Genomic DNA, 26,743 nt, shown 5'->3' on the forward strand with positions numbered 1-26,743 from the left:
AAAAAATGAGTTGAAAAATTATAATTCACTTTTTTGAACTAAATATAATATTAAATTTATTTTAATATAAATACAATAGATAAATAATTAATTAAATTTAATAAATTTAAAAATTCATTATGAGAGCATTGATCATCATATTGAATAATAAAAATATTTTAATATTTTTTTTTTCTAATTAAAATTTAGATACAACGTGTAATTGGATATTGTTTGAAAATATTTGAAGAATTTTAACAGACTATCGCCACCAACAACTGTTGTCATCAGACAACGGTTAACAAACCATCATTCCCTGAGCCGCTTTCATGCCATTTTCATCGATTTGTTAAAGTCCGTTTTTCGTTTATATTAGTGTATATGCTCAATTGTCGTGCAAAATTAAGACATACAACTTTCTCTTTTCATACATGATTTTTTTTAGCACTTAACAAAAGCAATGTTGCCAACATAAACTTTAATAGAAAAAATAAAATTTCCACTTATAAGACAAATGATCTTTTGCGCATTACATGAAAAACCAAATTGGATATATAATATTTTTCCATAAATTTGATTTAAATTACAATTGCGCGTTTGTTAACTTAAAATTAATAACCAATTGTATTAAATCTTTAATTAATTATCCCCGTCATTAAATATATATAAAAAGGAGAGAGAGAGAGAGATAATAATATCTCTATCATTTCAATTATTTGTTAGATAGAAACTTGCAATCCAACATTTTTATTATTTAGTTAATAATTTTTTTTTCTAAAATATGATTAAATTACTATGGTTTGATAACTTTAGAAATAATGATGATTTTTGGAGCATATCATCATGTTTAAAATGTGCTCCTAATTTTGAACGATTTCATATGTTTTTTGAGATACATTATTGATTGGGAAACATTATAATGATTGATGATGAATGAGATGTATTATTGCTTAGGCTATATAATTTAAAATTGTTTAAACATTTATGGCCACATATGATTTATCTTGCAATACATAAATTAATTTTATTGAAATATAAATTTATCATGGCTCAATTTTTATTAGCACTTCATTTCAACAATATAATTAATTTAATCAAATAAATTATTTTTACATATGGACTTCCAATGCTTTAATTGTCGGAGTTTCGTAACTATTAAATCAAGTAGGATTAGAATTTGAGAACTCGATAACACTTAGTTAAACAATAGCCAAAGTAACTAATAATCGGGCTAAGAAAGGTGCCTGGTTTAAGTAGCATTTGTCTGTCTCTCTAAAAGCTACTAGCTGGAAAAACAACATCCTACCAATATTTATTATAAATCATAGCTTCAAGAATAATTGCAATCTCCGAAATATAATTGTGGCTAATCCATTATTCTCATAATTATATAAATTAAACATGAGTGACACTCCACTTATAGCCCCAATCATCTTCAAATATTAGTAATTGAATATACCATATACTTCAATTTGACATTTAATCAACATCGCTTAGTGTAAAATCTATCTTTTACAAAAAAACAAATGGTTATTTAATATTTTTAATTAACATGAAATGATTATGTTCGAATACAAGTACATAACTATTTAATAAGCTATCAAAAAATAAAGTGTTTAATATCCGACCTTAGCTCAGTTGGCAGAGCGGAGGACTGTAGTCTCGACAGATATCCTTAGGTCGCTGGTTCGAATCGGGCAGGTCGGAAACAGTTTTTGTAGCCTTTTGGAACAAAAATAATTGGGAAAACTTTTTGCATTTTTTTTAGTAAGTTAAAATATTTTGAAAATACTTAAATTAATTTTATAATATTTTGAAACCACCGTATAATTAAAAAATTAAAATTATCTCGAGCATCTCTTAAGTTTTAAGTTTCTTAATTTTTATCAAAAAAATATATTTTAGATGACGAATAAAAGTGACTTCTCTTATTTTTTTATTTGTTTCATTATTTATATACATAAAACGAATTTTGGGCAAATAATATGACAAATAGCATTCCTCTTTATTTTTTATATTGCCACTTAAGATATAATCTGAACAATATTTACAATAGAATTTATATAACATAGTAGTGCATGTCTTACCAAAGAGTAATCAATAACACTAAGAAAAAAAAAATGCAATGTAAAAAAAAAAATACTATGAAATTATTTTGATGAATGTAAAATAAATGCATGTGAATATATTTTTTTATTTAGTTTAGGGTTTAAGGTGTGATGAAAAATTCAAAGATGGTGGTGGCCAATAACAGTCAATGCCGATGGCCAGCGATTGGCTGGGGCAACGGCCGACGACGATGATGGCTTATGATGGGTGGCGACGGCTGGCAGTGGTGGCGGCAATGACTGACGGTGATGTTGATCGATGATAGCCGACAACAACGGTGGTGAGCGGCAACCAATCGATCTTGCTTGTGACGTAAACAATTTTTGCTCAAAACTAAGGGAGTTTGATTTACTATAAAAATTAATCTAAAATAATATACACTACATTTATTTTATTTTGCATTCCTTTTGCATCGAACCAAACATCAATATTTTCAAAACCTCTGATTTTAAAATATTGTACACCACTTTGTATTCCAACCAATCGAACAGCCCCTAAAAAATAACAAAATATTGCAAATCCAACATTGTAAACAATTTTTTAGATTATAGAAGTGAGTTTTAGAAGAACATATGCCGATGCAATGGAGTTGTTTTTTAAAACAATTTTTTATTTAAAAAATATTTGAAATAATTTTTTTTGTACTAAAAAATTATTTTAAAAACAATAAAAAAGTTGCCCCAACGAAGTCTATTACTCCCCTCTTATGAGAGATTACTCTGTGCAGACGCCGAACGCAACTCTACATCTGGAGGCGAATCAGTTGCAACCACATCAACGGTACCGAGCAATACCAAGCCGCAGTACCGAGCGAAGGAAAGATGTGGCGCATTGTGATTGGTCTCCGAACGACGTTCGACATCCGCACATAATAATTTTTATAAGAACACTCAACCATGGTCAATGCCTTAGGAACACCCGAGGCCTGGAGAACTTGCTCGATCAGAAAGGCTAGCGAAGGAATTTCCTGGTAAAAATGAATATAAATTAATTGCAAATAACTTAAATTTTGTGTATATAATTTAAATAAAGTATAAATTAATAAAGAATCTTCTAATTTATATTAAACTATTAAAATTGAGATTTTAATTTAAGAATATTTTTACATTTTTTGAAATCAACTTGTGATTGAAAAATATTTGTACGCAAAATTATATAAAGCTGAATTTTATTAAGACATGCATAAAGCATATCTCAAATAGTTACCAAATTAATATATTAAATGATGCTTACTAAATTCTAAACTATAATCATCTGCATAGTTTATCTTGCTTCAGAAGAATATAATAGAGAGAAAAAGATTCATTTAGTCAACCTCGTTAGTGGAATAAAAACTTGATATTATTGTAGCAGCGATTTTAAATCTTTAACTACCCAAAATTTAACGTAATAATAAAAACATACATGATAAAAATTAACTTTATTCTTCTAAATAAATAATACTTTATCTCTCGACACATCACCAAAAATTGTCTTGATCTGGCATGAAACTTGATGAATATTTGAATTGAAAACTTCAAATTTTAAATTTAGAATCATCAAGATTCTAATTTCATCAAATTTATAATTGAACAAAATATCTCGATAAGACAAATCCAATATTATCAAAAATAACCCAATCTGAGGGCCTGAATGAGCCCAAACCAAGGGCCAGATACATAATTGAAAAATTCAAGACATTAATTGGATGATCAAATGATTTTCAAATTTGACATGTTTATAGATGACGAATCGAGCGTTTCGACGAAACAAATCCAACAACTCTAAAATCGCTCAATTCTGACAACATTATGGTAGTTAAATGTTAAACAAATACTCTATAATAAAGAGAATCAATATGAACCATATGATAAAGTGCTTCAGCTTCTTACCATATTTATGGGCATGCCACTCTAAAAAACCTATAAATATGCCACTGTTTACTACATGAGGGGGGATTTGAAGCTTAGATTTTGGCTTGAGATATAAGGGAGCTTTGAGGTTCTAAGGATACGGGAACACCACAACAGGATCAATGACCAATTGTCATCATTGAAGCAACCATCTAACCGTCGTCATTAGGCCAATGATTGATCATGCTATCAAGTCAACGCATTACTATCTAGTTGGACAATCGCCCAACGCCATCATTGGACCACACCCAATCTTCATAATTGGAACATCACTTGATACAACCATCGTCGCCCAATTATGATCCTCCAACCATCATTGCCCTACTAGAGTCCTCCGATAACTATCACCGAGTACCCGACTATGATCCCTGGGACCTTCATGCAAGCCAACTACAATCCTCTGCCCTCTAACCTTCGTCACCTAACAACTACAGTCCTTCGACCATTGTCACCCACATACTACAATCGTCGGAATAATTTTATAATATTTACAATCTAAATGATCTAATTTTCTTATAAGAAAATAATCAAATTGGGTTTAACTATATCCATTTTAATAAGATATTAGCAATTAGAAAAAAAAATCAAATATGGTCTTATCACCTTCATTTGTCGTTCCAAATTCATAGCCGTCATGAATTTAAAATCATCTATCTCTCTACCAACATATCTATTTAAATCTCCTCTAATAAAAACTCTTTGTTTAAGAGATATCTTATATATTAATTTTTCTAAGTCAATTCAAAATTTTAATTTTGAACTCATAAGTGTGAATTTTAAATAGCAAATGAGATAATTTTAAACATTATATAGCAAATGCACTCGCAAGTGATTGATTGTACCAATAAAAGTTACTTCACAAATTTACATGTCTTGTTGACTAAAATAATTACAGAAGCAAACACATTGTGAATTTTCATGTTTTATAAACACTTATAGTTTGATGTACGTCTGTTATGTGGTAATTAAAGAGGAAATTCATAATTACTATTAACCCATTTCATAACAGTTCGAAGGACACGTCGTTCTATCGATCTCTGCAACCAATTGAAGGAAACTTCGAAGCTTTTTCCAAAGCAAAGCATCAAACTAATCTCCACCGTACATACGATTTTACAGACAAACTCAAACCGAGGTACAGATACGTACAAACAGCCCACGAGAGTCCCGCTGGTTTATGAACGCAAGCCCTTCATGAAACTCTGGGTTTAGGGTGTTCTTCATTAGCATGACTGCATGACTACCAGGTTAAGTTTTTACGATACATTCATATTTCTTCATCTTTATTTAAGGTATACAGTTCATGGTAGATTTCAACACTAATGTCTCGTTTGCGACGATTTTTTAATTGTTTTTTAAAATTATTTTTTAATGCAAAATTTTTTATTTTTATATTAAAAAATTGTTTTAAAAAGCATAAAGAAAACCTTTCCAAACAAAACCTAAAGCAATGTGAATTACTGCTTGAATATAGAAGGCTAGCAAGCTACCTAATAGCGCATATATTCCCTTCAAATATCATAGCTAATTAAGTTAAATTACAAAACAGACCTCTGTCAAAACTGGATAAGCCCCAAGCTTTGTGATAGCCTCAAAGACAAGAAACCCAAATAAATGGCCAGTAGACCAATTCCCAAAACCTTATCCAGCTTCATCTCCTTCTTTGGCAAAATCACTAGAGCCCAAACCAACCCCCCAATCATAAACCCTAGAATCTCAAACAATACTGGGGCCACAGGTATTACAAATGGCTCAGGATGCACAGCCCAAGCTGACACCACCAGTGACAACCCGAGACCGGCTAATGTATTGAATATTGGGCCAGCATAGCAGCCAGATATTGCAATCTGAGCCCCATCTTGCCCCCCATTCATTGCCATGGCCACATTTGCTATCAAATCTCCTATGGAGTTGCCCCATGCAAGGACAGTGAACCCTAAAATTGAAGGGCTTATCCCGAATATGTAGCCCAAAGAGACTAACAATCCTACAAGCTCTTCTGCTATGACGTATGTCCAAAGAACACTCATCAAGAAACCTCCTGCAAGCCATGGGAACAAGCACTTCCTCGGTGGATTATCCTTCATAGTTGTGTGCAAGGCCATCAAACCTATGACCAATCCTATCAAACCACTATAGAGACAAATGGTAAGACCCTCCTTTGAGCTCATTCCTCCTCTCTTCGAATTCCATAAAGTAGCGAGGAATATCGGCGCCAAGGCGGCAGAGGCCACCGCAAACGGCCTCGACCAGCGTTCCTCAGAGATATCCGGTATGGTCAATCTTCTCGGGAGATAGAGAGGGAGATCAATAAAGTAGAGAAGCCAACCAAGATAATGAGAGGCTGCCATCCATAGTTGGAGGAAGTTGGATGGGTTCTCAGGCGGATCAGGCTCAGAGGAGGGAGAGTTATTCTCTTTGGTGGAAGTAATCGGCTCGTTGAGCTCCTCAGCGTCAAGGATGGGGATAATGAGGCCATCATATTTCTCACGACAAAAATGGGTGGCAGAGACAATGGAGACGTAAACAAAGTAGAGGGAGGTGAAGGCCATAGAACCCCATATGGTCACCTTGCCGACGATGAGGATGGTGAGGAGGGACGAGAGGACGAAGATGAAGAAGCACACGTCACGAAGAAAACTCGCTCGATCAACACGGATAATAGCATTAGTAGTAGTGGTGGTAGATGGAGATACGCCGCCTCCAGCCCCTCTAGTGCTTTTGATGGCAGAGGGACTGCAAAGGTTAATGACACCAACGACAACACATGACACAAAGAATGCACCACCAAGTACGCTGCTTAATCCAACCTCACCAGAGCCCGAGCGAAATGACACAATGCTAGCAAACACGTCGGGCGAGCCATTTCCCAAGGAGAGGAGGGTGACGCCAGCGATGGTGGGAGAGAGGCGAAGGACCCTCGAGAGGTTCTCAACGGAGGAGCAGAAGTAATGAGAGGCAGTATTGCCCAAGAGATAGAAGAGGACCAGCAGCCAAGAGGCTAAAAGTGAGTAGCCTAATGCAGGATGCCTCCCACATGAGCAGTAGAAGATGTTGAGGTAGTTTAAATAACCTTGAGTGATGCAAGGGTGGTGCGTTTTGAGGTAAAGGCATTTGGAATGAGAGTCCTTTAGGTTTTGAAGACCAAAGCAGCCTGCACCTCTTGGTACTAAACCATGGCTGGTTGATGAGAGAGGGATGAAGGTGGTGGGAGATCGAATATGGGAGGTGAAGAAGAAGCATAGGAGGAGGAGGAAAGTAGTATTTATGACAACCTTGAAGTTGTTGGAGAGAGCAAAAGCCATTGGTAGAGGCCAGCTTCAAAACCCTAGCTGGCAATGGATGAAGAAGAAGTAAACTTGCAGCGGGATTGGCCCTAGCTCTAGAGTCATGGCTCTTGTGAAGAGATTTCGTTTCATGTCATACTTCTGCAAGCTAAGTGTGCAAAGTGTGTGCTTGTAAGTGTATGAGAGAGAGAGAAAGAGAGATGAGAGATATTAAGAGTTGCTAGTTAGAGCATGGTCGTGGTTTTACACTTTGCGAGACGCATTGTTTCGTGGTTCTTCTTTGGATTCCAAGGCTTTTATTAGGACAGTAAACAAGGGTGGGTTCGGCAAATTTGGAGGGTAGTAACAGGGATCAGCTACATGGTTTCTAACATAAAGAGTGGTTCATAGCTTGCCGGCCACCATGCACAAAGGTGGTGAAAAAGTCACTGGTGTAATTTGGTGTTGTGTGTTTATGTTATGGTAGCAAAAGAGAAACACGCATGCATGTTACATGAGAAGCGGAGCTCTAGCCTCGTAAATTTTTTAAAAAACGTTAACAGTAGGGGTTTGTTTTTGGAAGGACATGCAAAGGGAAGCTCGATGGAATTGCAGCATTGAAATAAAACCATGGTCAGTGTACGCACAAGGCACGCCACGCAATTCACTGTATACACAGCTAGTGAATCAATTGTACGTTGCATGGATTTCTGCATAACAATCGGGCTAATTATGAACGCGATCAGATAAGCTCAAATTAATGGAAGTTAGCATAATAATATTAACAATAATAAGGTCCAAGGAAAGATTGATGTTTGTGGTTGATAGTTTTGTTTAGAGCTTTTATTTCAGGTTTGAGAAATAAGAAGTTTGCGAGCTATTAACGTGCAGGAGGGATTGTTGGCACTTTTTAGCTATTGCTTTATGAAAGCTACTGAAACAAGCTACGTAGTTTTACGCGACTACTAAAATGAGTTCATCCACAACATGTATATGTAATGTGTGAGCCAAATTACCTTTCCATGCAAAATTGAGGTGGAACTGATATATATAAAATTCCGCCATTGCATTATAAAGAAATTATATTTTGGTCGACTCTGATCAATTATATTTTTCAAAAAAATAAAAATAAATAAACAAGAAACTTTAATCCCGCTATGTGGGTTGGCTGTATGAATATATCATTCTGAGCATCGTTATCTCTGCAACACTTAACTTAGTTTTATGCTTCTCTTTTAATAGCCAATATTTTGTGCCACAAAGCATTGTAGGGCTCACCACCATCTCATAAATTTTTCCTTAAATTTTAGGGGTATTTTTCTATCACACAACAAGCCCGATGCATTCCTCCACTTTTAACCTTCCAACTTAAACTATACTAATAATATCTCCATCTATTTCATCATCAATTTGAACAATAGGCTAGATATATCTAAAGTGTAACAACCCAAAAATAAAAAGTATTTTAAAAGATGAATTTTTGAATTTCTATTTGATCTGGAGCGCTTCGACATTACTTTTGAGAGTAAAATGGTTCCAAAAACTATCGTTGCAGCATTTGAATTATGTTGTATAGTAATGTGATTCTGCATACAACGCTACGGCACTGGGTCTGAGCGCTGCGGCGCAATACCACTAATAGTATTTTTTTATATATATTTAATTATAAATATCTATGATTTCACCCCACCGCCTCCCTCACTCTCGTTGCCTTGCCGGGGAAGAAACTGAAGGAGAAAAGAAAGAGAAGAGGGAAAGAAGAGAGAGGATCGGAAGCTCTCCAAGGTTTTTTGGCCGTTGCTTATAGAAAGTGTTCTGATCATTGTAACTATCATCTTCTTTATGCTATTGATGATTTTAATTTCTACTAATTTATCTCTCATAAATCTGTCAAAAAAACCTAATTTCGTAAGCTTTCATCGTACTTTTGATATGTTCTAGTTTTGATCATTATGAACGATTTGATATTATTTTATTCATTTCCACTAGTTAAATTTGTGCAAAGGAATTTCTCCGTGAAATGAGTAAGAAAATGTATACTGAAAAAGAGTTAAAAATTGATGTATTATGATTTGCAGTGGCGGAACCACTTGGTTCCTAGGGGGGGCAATTGCCCCCCTCACAAAAATTTTTTTTTTATAAGAGTAAAAAAAAAAATGTATAAGAGAGTAAAAAAAAAATTTTTTCCCCTCCTAAAATTTTTTTTACCCCCCCCTAAAAAACTTTTTTTTTCTAACTTGTCCTAAAATATCTATATATTTCTTCACATTTAGTTCTAATATTCTCTTTCATGCTTTTGATGACAATTTAATTACAATTTTATTTTCTTTATTTTTCTTGTTTAATTTTTTTTTTAAAAAAAATTCATAACATATAGACATATAATATTATTTTTTAAATATTTAATTATTTTTATGTTGTATTTCTCCCCCCCCCCTCAAAATTGAACCTGGTTCCGCCCCTGATGATTTGACATGATAATATGAAATGTATGATATGTTGAAATGATTGATATGAATTGTAATCTAATACTGATACTGATACATGATATTGATTTGACTGAAAGGATATATTGTATTGATATTGCTCTTATAAAAAATGATATACTAATTGTTATCAGATATACATGATATAATAACCTCACGTGATACCCTCAAAATTCACTGATGGGATCGGAGTCATAAGGAGCTGGAGATTGATAGAAGTTATAAGGAGTCGAGACGACTATCACATAATTCAAGAAGAGTTATAAGGAATATACTTATTGAGAGTCATAAGTGCATGAATAAGATCAATATATCCTATTATGAATATCATAATAATGTTATTGATACTATGACTATATTGAAACTGATCACTGTTACTGATTACTTGTTATTGATATTGATATTATATTGATACTTATATTGATATTAATACTGATGTCAATATTACTATTGATTTTGCTGATATTAATATTCATATAAAATATTGACATCATATACTATTACTGATTACTGTTATTATTGCTAATACAGATCATTATTACTGATATTATAACTAACACTGATATTATTTACTATCATTAATATTTTTTACTGTTATTAATACTATGACTAATGATGTAATGTATTGAGATGTAATGTGTTAAAGAAGGATAAATTAATATAGCTAATAGGTACAGTTAAAAGATATTGTTGGAATATAATTTTTCTTATATTATTTTAAGCATACTATCCTCTTTTCATTACATTGATTTTAATTATAAGATTTTTATTACTTGTTGGACTTTTATGCCCATTACGTGGCTTTACATGTTTACAGGGAAGGGTAAAAACCCTATGGCATGAGGTACTATACAACATGTGTAGTTTTCTTTCAGTAATACTAGCTTAGTTTTAAATACTAACTTTTCATAATTGAAGCTTAATTAAAAAAATGAACTTTTGATCACTTAATTAAATCATTAAAATATTCCATAAAATTCAAAAATTTTATAATTGATCTCAAATTCCAGAAAATATTAAATTGATGTTTAAAATACTCAACTAACCTCTTAATACACAACAACCACTCCTGAAATGAAATTTTTCGGTTGGACTACTCCGGACTACGGGGCTACGTGTCATAAGGAAGCTTTGTTCCTCACAGTTTGCAATAAATTTTGCATTCAATATCTATATATAATCATAAACCTGATCCTATAGCAAAGTAACCCTTACAATATTCTTCATGCCATTTCTTGTATGGTAATCAGTTGCAATGACCTTTTCTTGTACGGCACAATGAATATTCTTTTCATGATTTTTTACAATGATTTTTATTCATAGAAATGACTATGAGTCTAAATGGCCTTTCTTATATTTGTTTTTATCATTTAGATCAAATGATGGAGCTATAATTATACAATAGATTTTCTTATTAGTTTCTAGAAATAAATATCTATCGAGTTATAAAACTGTCCTTGGAAACTTTTGTACCGACTTACCAGTGTTAGAAATTGCAGCTGCATGTTATCAAGTTTATATGAAGCTGGAATTTTCAACTGTAATAATGCAAGTCAAAAAGAGAATTTCGGATTATTATTGCAGATATGGAAGAATGCTAATTATCTGTATTTTTTCCCTTAGTATAACTAGTTTTTAGGTTGTTACTTGCACGTCTATGGTGTTATGCAAAAAGAGGGACATTCTATCATAGCATGAGGTTCAATTTTTTGCCTAATACTGCACACGACTTCATATTGAATGCTTTAATGTAATATAGATGTATGATATTTACTAGTTGTTATGCCTTTGGTCAAGAGTGTAATACACAACTTTGGTCAAGAGTGTAATACGCAGCTGAAGAACCATGATTACAAAATACTAAGCCCAGATTATGGTTTGATTAGAAAGAAAAGAGGAAGACTATGTTGATATTATATTTACTTTACCCTTAACTGAAATTCTTCAAATTATACTTAAATGCTTAAATATTTTTCATTATTTAATAACTTGTTATTTTGAAGAGCTGCGTTATGCTTTTCCTGGTCTGTTGTGTCCTTTTATTTTCCATTTAAATTCTGCAATACACAATTTTTTTTGGGTCATTTTGAAATCATTTTACTTCACTCTATTGCAGGGACTCTATCCAGAATTCTGAATGCTTTCTACCTATCGGCTGCTCATTCATTTTTTGGTCTCCTGTGCTTATCACTTTGCTTGTGGCTGAATTAGAGGCTATCTGAGTGTAATTGTATGATATCCTTAATATGTTCTTGAACTTTTTTGCATATTGTGATATTGTTGATGGTAAATATGGCCACTGCAGATGATTATCATGATTTACATCCCTACAAGCTTATATAAGTTTGTTTGTTTTCTTTTTTCTTTTCATTTGATTTCTCCAATTGATTATCATGCCTCTTATGCTTCTTATTACTTATGTTTTGTCCTTAACGCAAAATAGCTTAAGGACAACCCATCAATTTCATATAATGTATCCTTTTTATGTTGATATTGTGGTTATTTTTTATTGCTTTGGTTTAGATTTTTTTAGCTTAAGTGCTTGGGCATGAGTTATTTTAAAATAGATATATAATTATCTTTTCATTTTAGATTTGACCATTCTCCCAGTTAAGTGAAAACCAGTTGATTACAACTGATGAGCCTTTACAGTGATGCTAATGAGTGGTTAACCAAAAAAAAAACATACGAGTTTGAAGAAGATTATGTATTAGGAGGTTCAACCAAGGGGCTGTTTGGCAACAAGTAGGATTTAAGTTCATTGGGATTTAGTAAATCTTGGAAATTCAAATTTAGAAAATCTTGCGGGTGTTAAATCCTGAAAACTGTTTGGTATGACAAGTTAAATCCTGATAAATCTTTAGAAATTGTTTGGCAAAATAATTTAGAATTTGAGGCTGTTGGTTCATTTAGAAGTTAAATTTAATGTGTTTTGAATTTAATTTGTGTTAACTATGGGATTGTTTGATAATTAGATAATTACTAATATAATAAGCAATTTGATAATTAACATCTAAACAATTAATTTGATAATTAGTAATAATTAAGCTATTTTTTAATTATATTATTTATCATTATAACTTATTAAAGATAATTTAAAATAAAGTGCATAAGTTATAATGATAAATTACTTATTATATTACTAATTATCTAATTATATTCTTAAATACTAATTAATTTTTTAATTATGTTTTGAAATTATAAATTATTTAATTAATACTCATATTAATCATTCAATTAAATATTAAAATAATTTAATGAAAATTATACAACTTATAACTATAATAACCAACAAATTACAAATATTAATTAAATTAATTATCGGAAGCAAGAACGGGAGCTCGCTGGCTGTGAAGGTAACTTTCTCCCTTTCGCGCGCTTCTTCGGATAAATCCCGCTCGGATTTACTAAATCCGGCTACCCGTCGGATTTACTAAATCCCGGATTTAAGCTGTAAATCCGTAAATCCGGGATTTAACGCGCGCGCAAAAACTGTTTGGCTGGATTTAGCGTAAATCCGACTTAAATCCCGCTGTTAAATCCGATAACAAACAGCCCCGTATACGATTTCCTTTTCAATTTGGAGTCACGACTCCGTAACGATCTTTCTCCATTAGCGCAGTATTCTTCCACGCATTCTATGGAGTTAGCCGGCGGCGAGAGACCAACCATTGTGATTGGCGGGAAGGGATCGTCCCTCTCATCTGCGGACGTTTATGCGGTTGCTCGTGGCTTTCGCAAGGTAGCCATCGATCCTGCTGCACTCGAAAGGTTTTCCCGTTCCAAGTCCCCTCCTCCTCATCCAGCTGCAGTTGAGTCCATTTCCAAAATTTTAACTTCAGCTGAGTCCCGCGCCGCTCTTGTGGTTCTCATTAACAAGCTGGTCGTCTCGGACGGAGCCGTACGGCCCATATTCCTCTCTCTCATCGGGGAAATTATTGGTTTACAATCAGGGCACAGTTCTCTCGATTTCGGTTCCTCAGGTGGGCTGGTTACCTCTCTCTTTAAGTTGATCGGAAAACACCCAGATGAGTTTGTAGGCGCCACCAAGGATGAGATCAGTTTATTAGAGAAGTCCTCTGCCGCCTCTGTTGGGATTTGCGCGATGCTGGATTGTTGCGCTTCTGCACTTGTCAAGCTATCGGATGCCGTTGCCGCGTTCTCCTGCGAAGCTGCTAGGGCTGATGTTGCTTTGTTTGATTTGCCGCCATCAGGGGATGGATTCTCCATTAAGGATGAGACGGATGTGGCAGCTGATATCAAAGCTTTTCTTTTTGGATCGAAAACCGTGGGCCAGTTAAATTCAGGACCCTTCAGTGGTATCCCTGCTGTTCACGGTACTTTCCGAGGAGCTGTGAGGGCTTTGCATGGTAGAACCGGAGTGGAGTTGAATTCTTCAATTAATGTGAGGAAGAATGCAGTTGGAGTGGTGAGTCGTTGGAAGGAGGATGCATTGGTTGCTTTAGTTTTGCCACTGGCAATGTCAATTCAGTCAATGTGTGAACTTAGCTTGGGGAGAGCAATGACTGTGGCTACATTCTTAGGTAATGAAGAGAAGGAAAAAAGCTGATCCTTAATGAGCTTTCTTTGAAATCAAGCACAATCCATGGAGGATTTTAATAAGGGATGCCCTAGCTTGGATGTAATGAGAGAGGGATTGTGCTTGATTTCAAAGAAAGCTGATTCCAGATCAGATTCTGTAGAGGTTTTGCATGGGGTTTATGAATTGTTGGTAATATTGAAAGAGATTCTTGTCTGGGAGGCAGCAGTAGTTTTGTATGCACTTGAGTTGGATGATTCAATTGAAAAACAAGTGATCAATGATCCAGCTTGTATCAATGTGAATAGTGAAAATTAAAAAGTTGAGAAAGAAAACTCTTGGAAGGGGAACCTCTATTTTGTGGAAGGTTTTCAAAGATATGTTAAATTCACAAAATGATGCATCCATTGACAATGTGGCCACTTTTGGTCATTGGGCAGAGTTGCTTGCACTGTAGGAAAAATCAAGGAGAAAGTTGAGAGCAATGAAGTCAGAAGGCTACCAAAGATTCCCAAAGTGAGAACTGTGCTTTAAACTAAAAATTTTGAAGCTTTTGGCATTTTAGTTGTTATTTTTCAAGCATCTTTACAACTCTTTGAATTTGTGGGTTTATGCATGTCAAGAGATAATAAGAAATAATTTAGCATTTTAAGGTTGAAGTTTGAGATATAGTGGGTGTGTTTTAGTTAAGTATTTTTCTTGGATTTTTATTATTTTCTAATACCCTTATTCAAGAATGCCTTAATGTAAAATTGCACTAAAATTATTTTCTCATTTACTTACAAGTATCAATATTCTGATAACCATAACTTTAATGCTTAAAATAGTTCACTAGATCCAACATTCAGATGGAATTTTTTTTTCTCTTAAATTAAAAAAAAAAATTTCGATCACCTCAATAATATATTTGTATGTGAATGCATAAATTTTTGACTTTAAAGTGGTGCTTGTGTATGCTAACTCTTTGGGGATCAAACCCAATGATTATGGAGATATCGGCCCTGTCACATGATACATCACAATGAAAAGGAATGATGCCAAAAAAGAAACTTGATAAAGCAAGCAAAATACAATTAATAATACTATCAAAGGAAATGGACCATATAGTGGAGTAAAACTATTAGAAAAACCCTCAATAATCAACTCAACACTTCTAGATGCAAGATAGTAACATTACTCAACAGACCCATACCAAAGAAAACACAAGTGATTAAGTATAGATTAATTTATATTAGTTATAAATAGAATGAAAATATTTTAATTAGTGTAAGCATAACACTAACCAATGGATAAATTCTGCAATCCAGAAGGACTACCAACCATAAATGACACCATAGAGAAAAAACACTAGCAAATTAATGAAAATACATTAAAAATAGTCTATGTAGTCCCCAAAAAAAGACTATCAACCATAATTGGTGTGCATTAAAAAAGGTGTCAAGGGACACCCACCCACCCAAAAAAAACCCCCCCACCAAAACTCCCAACCACACAAAAAAAGAAACAATTGAATCAATCAAACGTGTAGAGCTTTCGATATCATATATGAAATTGAAGGGAATCTGGATAATAGAGCAATGTTTCATGGCCATCGATAGCAAACAATGTAAAAGTAAACAACAATAATCAAAACAGTCCCACTAGAACGGGAAGAGGAACGAGAGGTCCAATCAGAAAATATAAAGTTTGAGCGTAAAGTGAAGCCCAATAGGAGATGCAATCGAAGCAAAATACTAGGTTATAAAAGTTGTCAAATCACATCAAAACAACACTAACAACAACAACAACAATAACAATAACAACAATAATAAGTCTTTATCCTACTACGTGGGGTCGGCTACATGAATCATTTATCTCCATTATGTCATGTTAAGAGTCAAATTCTCATTTAAATCTAACAAAAAATTGTCATTTTTAATATTTTATAACTAAGTCTTTTTAGGCTTATATTATGGTAGAAGGGGGGGCCGAAGAGGGGAGCAGCCCGGTTCTGCAAGAACCGAACAAGCCTAGGTGTTGGGCGGAACTAGGGGACGCTTTGACCCCCCCTTTTGGGGCTAGGAAAGATGTAATTCAATATGTAAGGAGGCGAGATATTTAGGAATGTTTTAATTAAAATTGGGAGGGAATTATTTAGGGAAAGAGATCCAAATTGAATTCAAATTGGAGAGGGAGCCATTTAGGGAAGGAGGTTGATTTAGGATGGAATTAGGGAAGCCTATTTATACCTATGTTGTTAATTCAGGATTATGCAATTTGGTTTCGCTTGTAGCTTTTTTCTTTGTGAGTTTCCTTGCAGCGTTTAGGGTTTGTGAGATAGTCGATCTTCCTCTACAATAATAGATCAATTACATCTTTCATTATTGTTAAAATATTAATAAAAAATCAATTCCTATCTTTAAATTCATAATGTTTTTTACTTGTTATTATTGTTTTTACTTCCAAAACATATCAGTCTACCTCTACCTTTCTTAACATAAGCCAAATCTAATACGTCTACTCTCCTAACCGAGTCATCGGAAGGCCATTGTTTTATACGACCAAACCATCTAAGATGACTCTCTCTAATCTTATCTTCCTTTGGAGCTACTCCAACCTTTTCACGTATATGCTCGTTCCATATACTGTCTCTAAGAGTAAAGCCACTCATCCACCTGAGTATCCTCATCTCTGTAACACTTAACTTAATATTATGCTTCTCTTTTAATGGCCAACACTCTGCACCATAAAGCTTTGCAGATCTCACTATCATCTTATAAAATTCTCTTACGTTTGATGGGGACTTTTCTATCACACGACAAGCCGAATGCATTTCTCCACTTCAACAATCAACTTGATTTCTACTAATAATATTCCCATCTATTTCATTATTACTCTGAATAATAGACCCAAGATATCTAAAACATGTACTCTTATTAATGACTTGATCGCCTAAAGTCACAATCTCCCATTTAGATATATTCTATTAAAATTACACTCCAAATATTCGGTTTTATATATACTCAAACGAAAACCATTAAACTCTAGGATTTACCTCCATAATTCAAGTTTACCTTCAATTCCCTCTCTAGTCTTATCAACAAGAAGAATATCATTAGCAAAAAGCATACACCAAGGTATAACATTTTGTAAATGTCTAGTGAGAATTATACGCCAAGGGGGGTCCACTAGGCCAGGCCAGCCCAAACCAAACCAACCATTTACCTAGGCGAAATCAAGGGCAACAAGGGGGAATTTTGGCCCCCCTTGTGGGCCTCCGGGGATTTATTATTCATTATGTAAGCAGTTGGAATTAAGGGGAGGAAAATTTATTTAGGGAAAGATAATTGATTTGATTGGGAGGGAATTAGGAATGGTTTATTTACAAAAAGAGAGCTGATTTGGTTAGGTAGGGAATTAAGAAATATTTATTTAGGGAAAGATGGTTGATTTATTTAGGAAGGTTTTTAATATTTAAGAATGTTTTTTAATTGTGTTTATGATGTTTAGGAAGGTTTTAATGATGTTTATTGTTTGTTAGGGCTATTTAAGGGGTAGTTTTGTCTAGGGTTGAGATATTATGTATGCTGAGTTTTACTTGTTCTCTTTTGGTGTGAGTTACTAGCAGCGGCTAGAGTTATTGGGAGAGCTGATCTACCTCTTGAATAGTAGATCAATTGTATATTTCATTATTGTTGAAGAAGAAATAAAAAATCTGCCCCCAAATTTGTATTCTTACAATTTTCTTCTATATGTTTTGTTGTTTTTACCTACAAGATGCATTCAAGAACATCCATGACTAATGTAAAAAGATATAGGCTTAAGGATGATCCTTGATGAAATCCAACTGAAATAGGAAAATACTTAGTCAAACCACCTTGTATTTGAACACAAGTAATAGCTCCTGCATACATATTCTTTATGACTTGAATATAAGCATTATTAGCCCCTTTCTTTTCTAGAACTCTCCATAGCACTTATCTTGGAACTTTATCATATGCTTTCTCTAAATTAATAAATATCATATGTAGATCCTCCTTATTCTCTCTATAGTTCTCATTCAAATCTCTCAATAAATGTATAGCTTCCATGGTTGACCTACCTGGCATGAAAAAACAAATCACATCAAAGCTATTCACTAAAAATGAAAAGCAAGAGATACTCCACAATAAAATAGGAAATAGAATAACTCAAACCGACATTATAAACTAAAACAAATGGAGAAGATGTTTAGCATATCAACAAAATTAAACAACATTGGCTAATTAGCTCACAACAAAATTCCTATCTCTATAAATGTCATATCTAATATGTGAAGAAGAAAAGATGTTTCTTAGCTTGTCTCACTAGAGAAATCAACTCTCAATTAGGACAATTATTAGTTGAAATTAAGGAAATGAGAGACATAGCACCTATCTCAATCAATAAGTTAAAAAAACCTAATGTGAACAATTTTGTAAGCTATGCACAAGATCGGACTAATCTATTGAGATTCTAATTTGATCCCAAATAAACTTTGATTTGAATTAAAGTTAGAGAGCTTCTACATTGGAGTTTTCCTCGGAAGAGATTCGCAAGGGAACATAAAGAATTATTTTAACAATATATTTTGGAAAGATGGAGTAAAGATTTTCATCATTTCAAGCGTGTTTTTCAATAAAATTCATGAAAAGGACAGTTGGAAGAGGAGTAGTATCAAAAATTAGATTAAGCTTATAATTTTCTCACCTACTGAAACCCCCAGTGAGATAAACTACCTCAGCTAACAATTCAAAATATGAGATTCTTGACTTTATTTTTAATAGAACATAATCTTCTCCTGAGACAACCAAGTTGAAAGAATTGAAGGATGATATGATTAAATATGTTTAGCATTCATAAAATTTATCCATGGATTAGTTTTATTTTTTTGTTTGAACCAATGCTCCTAGGAAAAAAAATTGATTATATCTAACATGCTCATAAAGTTAAGACTACCCTTTATCATAAGGAAAATAATTTTATCTCATTTTATCCAATGATTTTTGTCCCATTATCCGAGCTTTACAAAGGAATTTATTAAAAGTTATTTCGAACTTTTTAATAATGGCATGGGAGGAATTTGAAACATATAAAGGGGCATGTAGTTAAATAATACCCTTTTAAGAAGAGTAGATCGATCACCAGTGGTAAGTATGGGGTGTCTCAAGCCAAATAAGTTATTATTGATTTTATTAAATGAGCTTTTGAAGAGAAGGATTTTCTTTTGACCTTTAAGAAGGGAATCCTAAACTATTACAAGGAAGATATTTTCTATCAAAATTACCGATACTTTTAACGACATTTATGTTGGAAAGAGGTAATTTGTTAGAAATAATGATGCATAAGACTTTAAGGGAAGGCTTACTACTATTGGTGAAAATGAGTTGGTAATAAGCAAAAGTAATATGAGTACTATCACACTAGACTGTCGGATGGTATTGATCATTTTCAGTTTATTCTCATCCTTGTTATGTCTTTTTTTTCATTTATGGTTAAATATTTTCAGAAAATGCTTGTCGTTTTCTTCTGAGGTTCCTTACAATATTATTTAACGAAGCAAACAGCATCTCATTAGCATATGAATTACAGATCTTCAAGTTATTATGTTGCTGTATAATATTGCTTATTGACTTATTTTTTTTTTCTATAAGGCACTCGTGATTTTGGCAAAGAGCAAATGGCCATAAGAGCATTTTCAGTCATTACAGGTGTTTTCAAGAGGCATGGAGCAGTGTCTCTTGATACTCCTGTCTTTGAGTTAAGGGAAACTCTCATGAGAAAATATGGAGAAGATTCCAAGTTAATATATGACCTTATTGACCAGGTATTTTCCATAAAACATTTGCTTACTTTCCTGGTGGATATGATCTGTCTTTTTTGCTGTATAAATTACGCTGCTTACTTTTAACATATAGTTACTTTTGATGATTTGTTACACGATGGCTTATAGTTTGAAGTATCTTTCCACACTGTCTGGAATAATGTAAGTTGTCGAACAAGAACAAGTTGAAAACTAAGGAATTAAAAATAGATGTTACAAGGTTTCAATTCCTACAAAAGCATTAATACAAACTTTGCCTGGTACGACACAGACGCACAAGCCTGGCATATATTGAGTATCATATATTTGACGAACAAAAAAAAAAAAGAGTATCGTAAAAGGACTTGCTTCCTCTTGGGGGGGCTTGTTTGCTGCTTGTGAAAAAGGTGTCTTCTCAGTGGATTGACATTATTTCTATGTAACGATATTAGGATAATGACAAGAAAATTCTAGTGATTATAAATGATTTTTTAAAATTATTTTTTCTGTTATTTGAGGCTGAATGTTTATAATAGAAGCTGCTAGTATGCATTCCTTGTTTGCAGGGTGGTGAGCTTTATTCCTTGCGATATGACCTTACTGTTCCATTTGCACGTTATTTGGCTATGAATAACATCAATTCATTGAAAATGTATCAGATTGGCAAAGTATATAGACGTGACAACCCATCCAAAGGTAGATACTGTGAGTTTTACTAGTGCGACTTTGACATAGCTGGCCAGTGTGAATTAGCTGATTTTGAGGTTCTCAAAGTTTTGACCGAATTGCTGGATGAACTCAATATTGGTGATTATGAGGTGTCTTCCTTTGATTTTGGATTTAATTTTAACAATGTTGTTCTTTTGTCTAAGATATTTATTTTTTTCTTTCCCTACCCTTCAGAAGGCTGTATAGAAGCGTACATCTAAAACAAGAAATTCTATTAATTGTATATGCCTTGTGATTAAATGTGGTTTTTAGTGTTACCATTTTTTGTAACTTCTGCTAAATAATAAAAAAATGCATGCTGTTATTGCAGATAAAGTTGAATTACAGAAAATTGTTGGATGGAATGCTTGAAAATGTGGTGTTTCCTCTGAAAAGTTTAGAACAGTTTGTTCAAGTATTGACAAACTTGACAAGCAGTCCTTTGAGCAAGTAAAAAAGGAGTGGTGAGTTATTCATTTAGTAACAATTATAAGCTACATCCTAAAGACCCAATTTATAACCGGGAAAATTGTAATTCTAGACAAATAGAATACATAAAAATCTCACCCCTGTTGTGTCAATATCCTTACTTTTTCTACTTCTATACTCGTCAACATTTTAGATTTTTATATTTAGTGTTCTTGACTTATTCATTTATCTTTTAAAATTTTTCTTTTTTGGGCCTTTCAAGTTTTCGGTATACTGATATTTTTTCAAGTCTTCGGTATACTGTTATTTTTATGCATAGGACAATCCTTACGCAAGCATTTTTTGTTCTCTTTCCTAGTTTTCATGATGCCATAGTTTGGCAGTAAGCTTTCTTTAAAGCTGATCTTCTGGTGATCTTTCAAGTGTAATACTGAATGATATTTGTTTTTATCTGCTAATATCAAATCCTTGTATCTACTCTTTAGTTTTCGGGTTTCCTATTTTTTGTGTTAATTCTGGTATTTGTTAGCTATTTATTTTCCTTGAGTGGGGCGGGAATGCAAAGAAATGGAGAAATAAATAACATCATGATACATTGATAATTTAATGAAATTACATTTGTTGTTTGCTCTGTCAACGGAATGTATTTTTGGCCTTTTCTCTTATTTACTTCTGAAATTGTTGCATCGTTGCTGATTGAAAATCCTCATTCTTTCCCAGGTGGAAGAGAAAGGGCTGGCTGTTGCGACGTTTGAGAAAATTGGCACATTTGTGAAGAAACGAGGGCCACCTCTTGAAATACTTTCCGAACTGAAGGGCAGTGGTAGCTCATTTTTGGGTAACAGGGGTTCTGTCCTTGCATTGAATGAACTTGAAATTCTCTTTAACACTAATACTATGAGCCTTGCAAGAGGACTTGATTATTACACGGGTAATATTTGAAGCAGTTTTTAAAGGTTCTACACAGATAAAAATTTGTTCTATACCTCACTCAATTCTGTGGGCACTAAGTTAGGGTTCTTCATATCATTGCCATTATATTTTGAATATATATATTTTTAGGTTGGCTCCATAGCTGCTGGGGGGCGATATGATAATATTATGGGAATGTTCAGTGGAAAACAGGTCCCTGCAGTGGGCGTTAGCCTTGGAATTGAAAGAGTCTTACCAATAATGGAGCAACTTGAAAAGGAGAAGAACAAGGTACTGTATTTTTGTCTCTCTTGTATTTGTTTTAGCGTGTTGATCAGTCAAAACCTCATTATGATTTTGAGGGATGTAATTAAGCTCCTATCTTTGAATCAAAACACTCTTGGCACTTTTGTACTTGAGATCTTCATCTAGATTCCATGATTGTGAGAAAAAAAAATCATGAATGGATTACTGCAATTAATAGTGTTAAATTACCCAAACAATGACGTAGAAACATATTATTTATTTCTTATTATTGAAAAGTTTGTGCTCTTAACCGGGCACAATGGAGAAAAAAGATTCATGTAGTCGACCCCACGTAGTGGGATAAAGACTTGATGATATTGCTGTTGTATTGAAAAGTTTTGTCCTCCAATCTATCACACCATCATGGAATAGTGTCGGGTATTATGACTAGGCGTTTTGATAAGCTAAATTCATTTTAAATGCATATAAATGTATTTATGTTATCTATGTACATATATTCACATTTATGTGTTAAGCCGATCACTAGCAAGGTGTGCGTAAATATCGCATAAATATGAACATGCCATTTGAAAGTTTGGTCCCCTATGTTCCACCTATACTCATGTTTCACTCATGCACATATCTCAAAGCATAGAAGCGTCTCATACAAGTCTTGAAGCTCTAAACTATTTATGGGTGCCTTTCTTGACATGGCAGTTAAGTTCGACACACTCTCCTCACCGTCTTCATGTGGATATTTGATGTGTTGATGCAATTTTTTATTTTTTGAGACTTCACCAAAACACCTCACCACATTGGCAAGGACTTGAATATTTCTTTGATGAAAAATGATTTAATCGAAATGGTTAATAGACTAAAGAGGATTACCAACATAATATATATAGCTACCTGGTATCTAAAACAAAATCCATCACCACCGGATCACACAAGTGAAGGTTTGAGTTGAGTAGGGCTGAGCATGAATCTTCTCACATAGTTATAATCATATATAATTATAGAAATCAATGATGATGCAGAACTTTTTGATCTTTACCTATCATTTGGACAATTAACCTCATCATCATTACAATCATTACAAAAATCATTTTCCTGCTAGTGCATTGTCTAAACAACGCATGTAATATAAAATTCTAATGGCTTGTCTACCAACACAGTGCATTATGGAGACAATCCCTAGTCAACAAATAGGATGAAAGGACAATCAATTTATTTTTAAACTTTAAGACATGATCTACCATCTATGAAATATGGACACCGACTTGGCATGACACGAACACGGGATATGAGATAGCCATAAAAATATTACATGACATGCCTTGACAAATCTTGGACTTTTCTCCACAAGAAAAAAGAAATAATATAAGAAAAATAATGACATGATTGTGTTTTTGCCTCGATTTATCTACAATGAGTATTCCCTCCAACCTCCCAAACAACACGCACACAATTATTTTGTAATGCCTCAAGACATCATAAATCAAAGGGTAATGAGATATTTTAAAAGTGAACCTTTAGCAAGATTGTTTAGAAATGAGTACATTAGCACTAATTCTATCATATTATGAATTACCATAATGGAGTCAATTGAATTCCCCGTTGGAGCTATGCAATTGTATTATGGTGTACACAATAATAATGACCCTCTTGGAGGCACTAATTCATTGGCATAAATTATACGTGGGCCCTCTTCATTAATGATGGGTGAATCAAACATCATATTATAATCGTAGGGACCTATGAAGTAGGGGCACTAATATGAGATACGTACACGATACACTATAGCCATATGAACTAGGGGTGTCAATTTTGGGTCACGAGTTGGGTTTGGGTCGAACCCGAAACTGACCCGGGTGGCCGGGTTCAAACGGGTCAGAAATTTGAACCCCGACCCGACCCGGGTAGGCAAACGGGTCAGAAATTCGAACCCAGACTAGACCCGGCGGGTTGCCGGGTTGACCTGACCCGACCCTCACTGTATCGCGAGCGCCGCGGCAGCAGGCGACGACGCGATAGCGCCGGCAGCGGTGCGCGCGTGGAAGCGCCGTAGCGGGAGCGGGCGCTCGGGGCAGCGGGCAACGCGGGGCAGCTGGGGCAGCATTGCGTGGTTGTCATTACAGAAGTATTACAACATATCGTATCAGAATGTCATACTATCACATCATATAAATCTAATGTTGAGCCTCACAACTATCTTTAATTATGAGTTCTTTCACATTTTTGAGAGGGGTGGTTGACTGATGGACTTACGCTCATGAGTCATGAGAAACCTCTAATTAGGAATATAAATCCTTCCAATAGGGAGATATCTTTGGCCAGTAGTTATTCCCTGTTTGATCCGCCTCTTTAAAAAATATTTTTTAGTTGAAATGAGTCATGTGAGCTCTTAGAATCAAAACTCTAAGCCCTAGTTGTGACTAGGCTCATTGGAGCTCAAGGAGACGCACATACCCCAATTCCTCTTGTGATGCTTTTTGATTCATGGGGACTTTTCCTCCACCAAGAATTTGGCAGGCATGATGGATGCTCTTTAAGGTAGTGTTGTCCTTTGCCTTTAGATCAAATACTATTGAAGTGGGTTTCTAGGTATGAGGAATGGTGTTGTGGGTGCAAGTTCATTGAATCTCGAGAAGATTCGTCATAACATCAATCCCCCTTGTTATGATTTTCTTATGCGTGGATTCTCGTACTCCTCATTCGGGTACTCCGTGCAGGATGGAGGCTCCCCATATTAGTGCTTGTTGACTTGAAATGAAGTACCTTTCAAGGCAAGGTCTGAGAGTTCTCCCTTGAATTATATAAAAAAAGTATTCTTATTATTTTGAAAGAGACGTGATGAAATGATTTTAATGATATCCATCTTTAAAAGCCTTGATTAAATGAGCGACATTGTTAAGATACGATTGAAGGCTTATAGAAACCAAAACAATTAATTGAGCATCGAGTGAAAACTTAGGAGATAATTGCATCAAAATTTTATAATTTCAAATATTAGATCTTTAATCAATAATCTTGAAATTAACACTGAGGTTGGCCAGTTCGATTTATTGAATTGGGAATACTCACATATCAATCAAATTTAACTATAAATCCGGCCACCATCACTTCGTGCTAAGGAGAAGAACCTTGGAATTGATGAAAATCTAGTCCGTATCACGTGTCATTGATCATTTCCTTTGAAGTTGAACTGTCCATTCTCATTGTGCCATCGATTTAGTTAATACAACAGGATTTTCCATTTTATTTGATTGTGATAAAATTATATTTTCTTTGTTATGATTTTCTTTCTGAAAGTAGTACCCCTAACCCAAAAAATTATGTTATGTCATTTTCATTTTTATTCTCGCTGAGCTAGCCTTATGTTTTGCTTTATTTAATTCCTTGGAAGATATCTCAATCAAAATTTGATAGAATGAATTGTAAATATTTTAATTTTTTTTTAAATTAGTGTATTAAATGAGTTGATTGATTAATCTTATATTACATTCATCTCAAATTAAATTTAAGAATTTTAAAGCTCATGCTAATGCAATTTTTAATTAGAAGATATTGATCCATTTTTTCTGCAATCATGCAACAATTTGATTCCTGATAGCCACCAGTTAGCTCTATTTTTTCTCATTTCCTTTAGGTTATTTGTGCAACTGATACTCAAGTCTTGGTGGCTATCCTTGGTAAAGATCTACTGTTGGCTGTAGAAGTGGTTAACGAACTGTGGAATGCTAAAGTAAATGCAGAATTTGGATTAAACAAACGAGTGAGAAATCATATTGATCGAGCCGTTGAATCCGGCATCCCGTGGGTGGTTTTTGTCGGTGAGTCCGAACTGAACAGTGGTATTCTCAAGTTGAAGAACATTGAATCCCACAAAGAGGAGACAATTCCACGGAAAATATTTGCAGAAGAGCTTCAAAAAATGTTAAATATGGTGTGAGGTATTACTGCCTTCGTTTGGTACTTTATTTTTCAAAAAATAGTGTAAAAAGTATTAGACAAAAGCTGTTCAAAAAATTTTTAAAGATGGAGAACCGGAAACACAGAGATATATGTACTGTGAAATTCTTAGTTTTTTTGAGATTTTTGGAGAATCCAATAAATCTTTATTTTTTAAGAATTTTAGTTTTTTAAGATTTTTGGAGAACCAATTAAATTTGTATCTTCTTTTGATAGTCTTTTAAGATTTTTGAAAAATTGAAAAAATATTTAAATTTTTAGACTTCTAATCTTATGAGATTTTAAAAATATTTAAGGGGCAATTTTTAAAAAATAGCTTGCTGAATACATAATTAAACAAAAAAGCATATTTAAAAAATAATTTTAAAAACAGCAAAAACTTTTATATGAAAGTTTTTATTAAT

The 26,743-nt window shown here is 33.8% G+C and overlaps 1 protein-coding gene, 1 non-coding gene and 1 pseudogene across 2 annotated transcripts; 2 read left to right on the forward strand and 1 right to left on the reverse strand.

The window, feature by feature from the left end:
- The first annotated feature begins 1,602 nt into the window (after positions 1–1,602).
- Positions 1,603–1,686, forward strand: TRNAY-GUA. The gene is given in 2 exon segments: positions 1,603–1,639; positions 1,651–1,686. It is a non-coding gene; the product is annotated as a tRNA-Tyr (tRNA).
- Positions 1,687–5,536: 3,850 nt separating this feature from the next.
- Positions 5,537–7,285, reverse strand: LOC110111679 (cation/calcium exchanger 1-like). Its single transcript, XM_020843660.1, has one exon. It carries the CDS (start codon positions 7,283–7,285, stop codon positions 5,537–5,539), a length of 1,749 nt encoding a protein of 582 aa, XP_020699319.1.
- A 5,780-nt stretch (positions 7,286–13,065) lies between these two features.
- Positions 13,066–26,493, forward strand: LOC110111692 (annotated as a pseudogene).
- The last annotated feature ends 250 nt before the right edge of the window (positions 26,494–26,743 follow it).

Source organism: Dendrobium catenatum, unplaced genomic scaffold (genome assembly GCF_001605985.2).
Source record: "Dendrobium catenatum unplaced genomic scaffold, ASM160598v2 fragScaff_scaffold_1446, whole genome shotgun sequence".
Lineage (NCBI taxonomy): Eukaryota > Viridiplantae > Streptophyta > Magnoliopsida > Asparagales > Orchidaceae > Dendrobium > Dendrobium catenatum.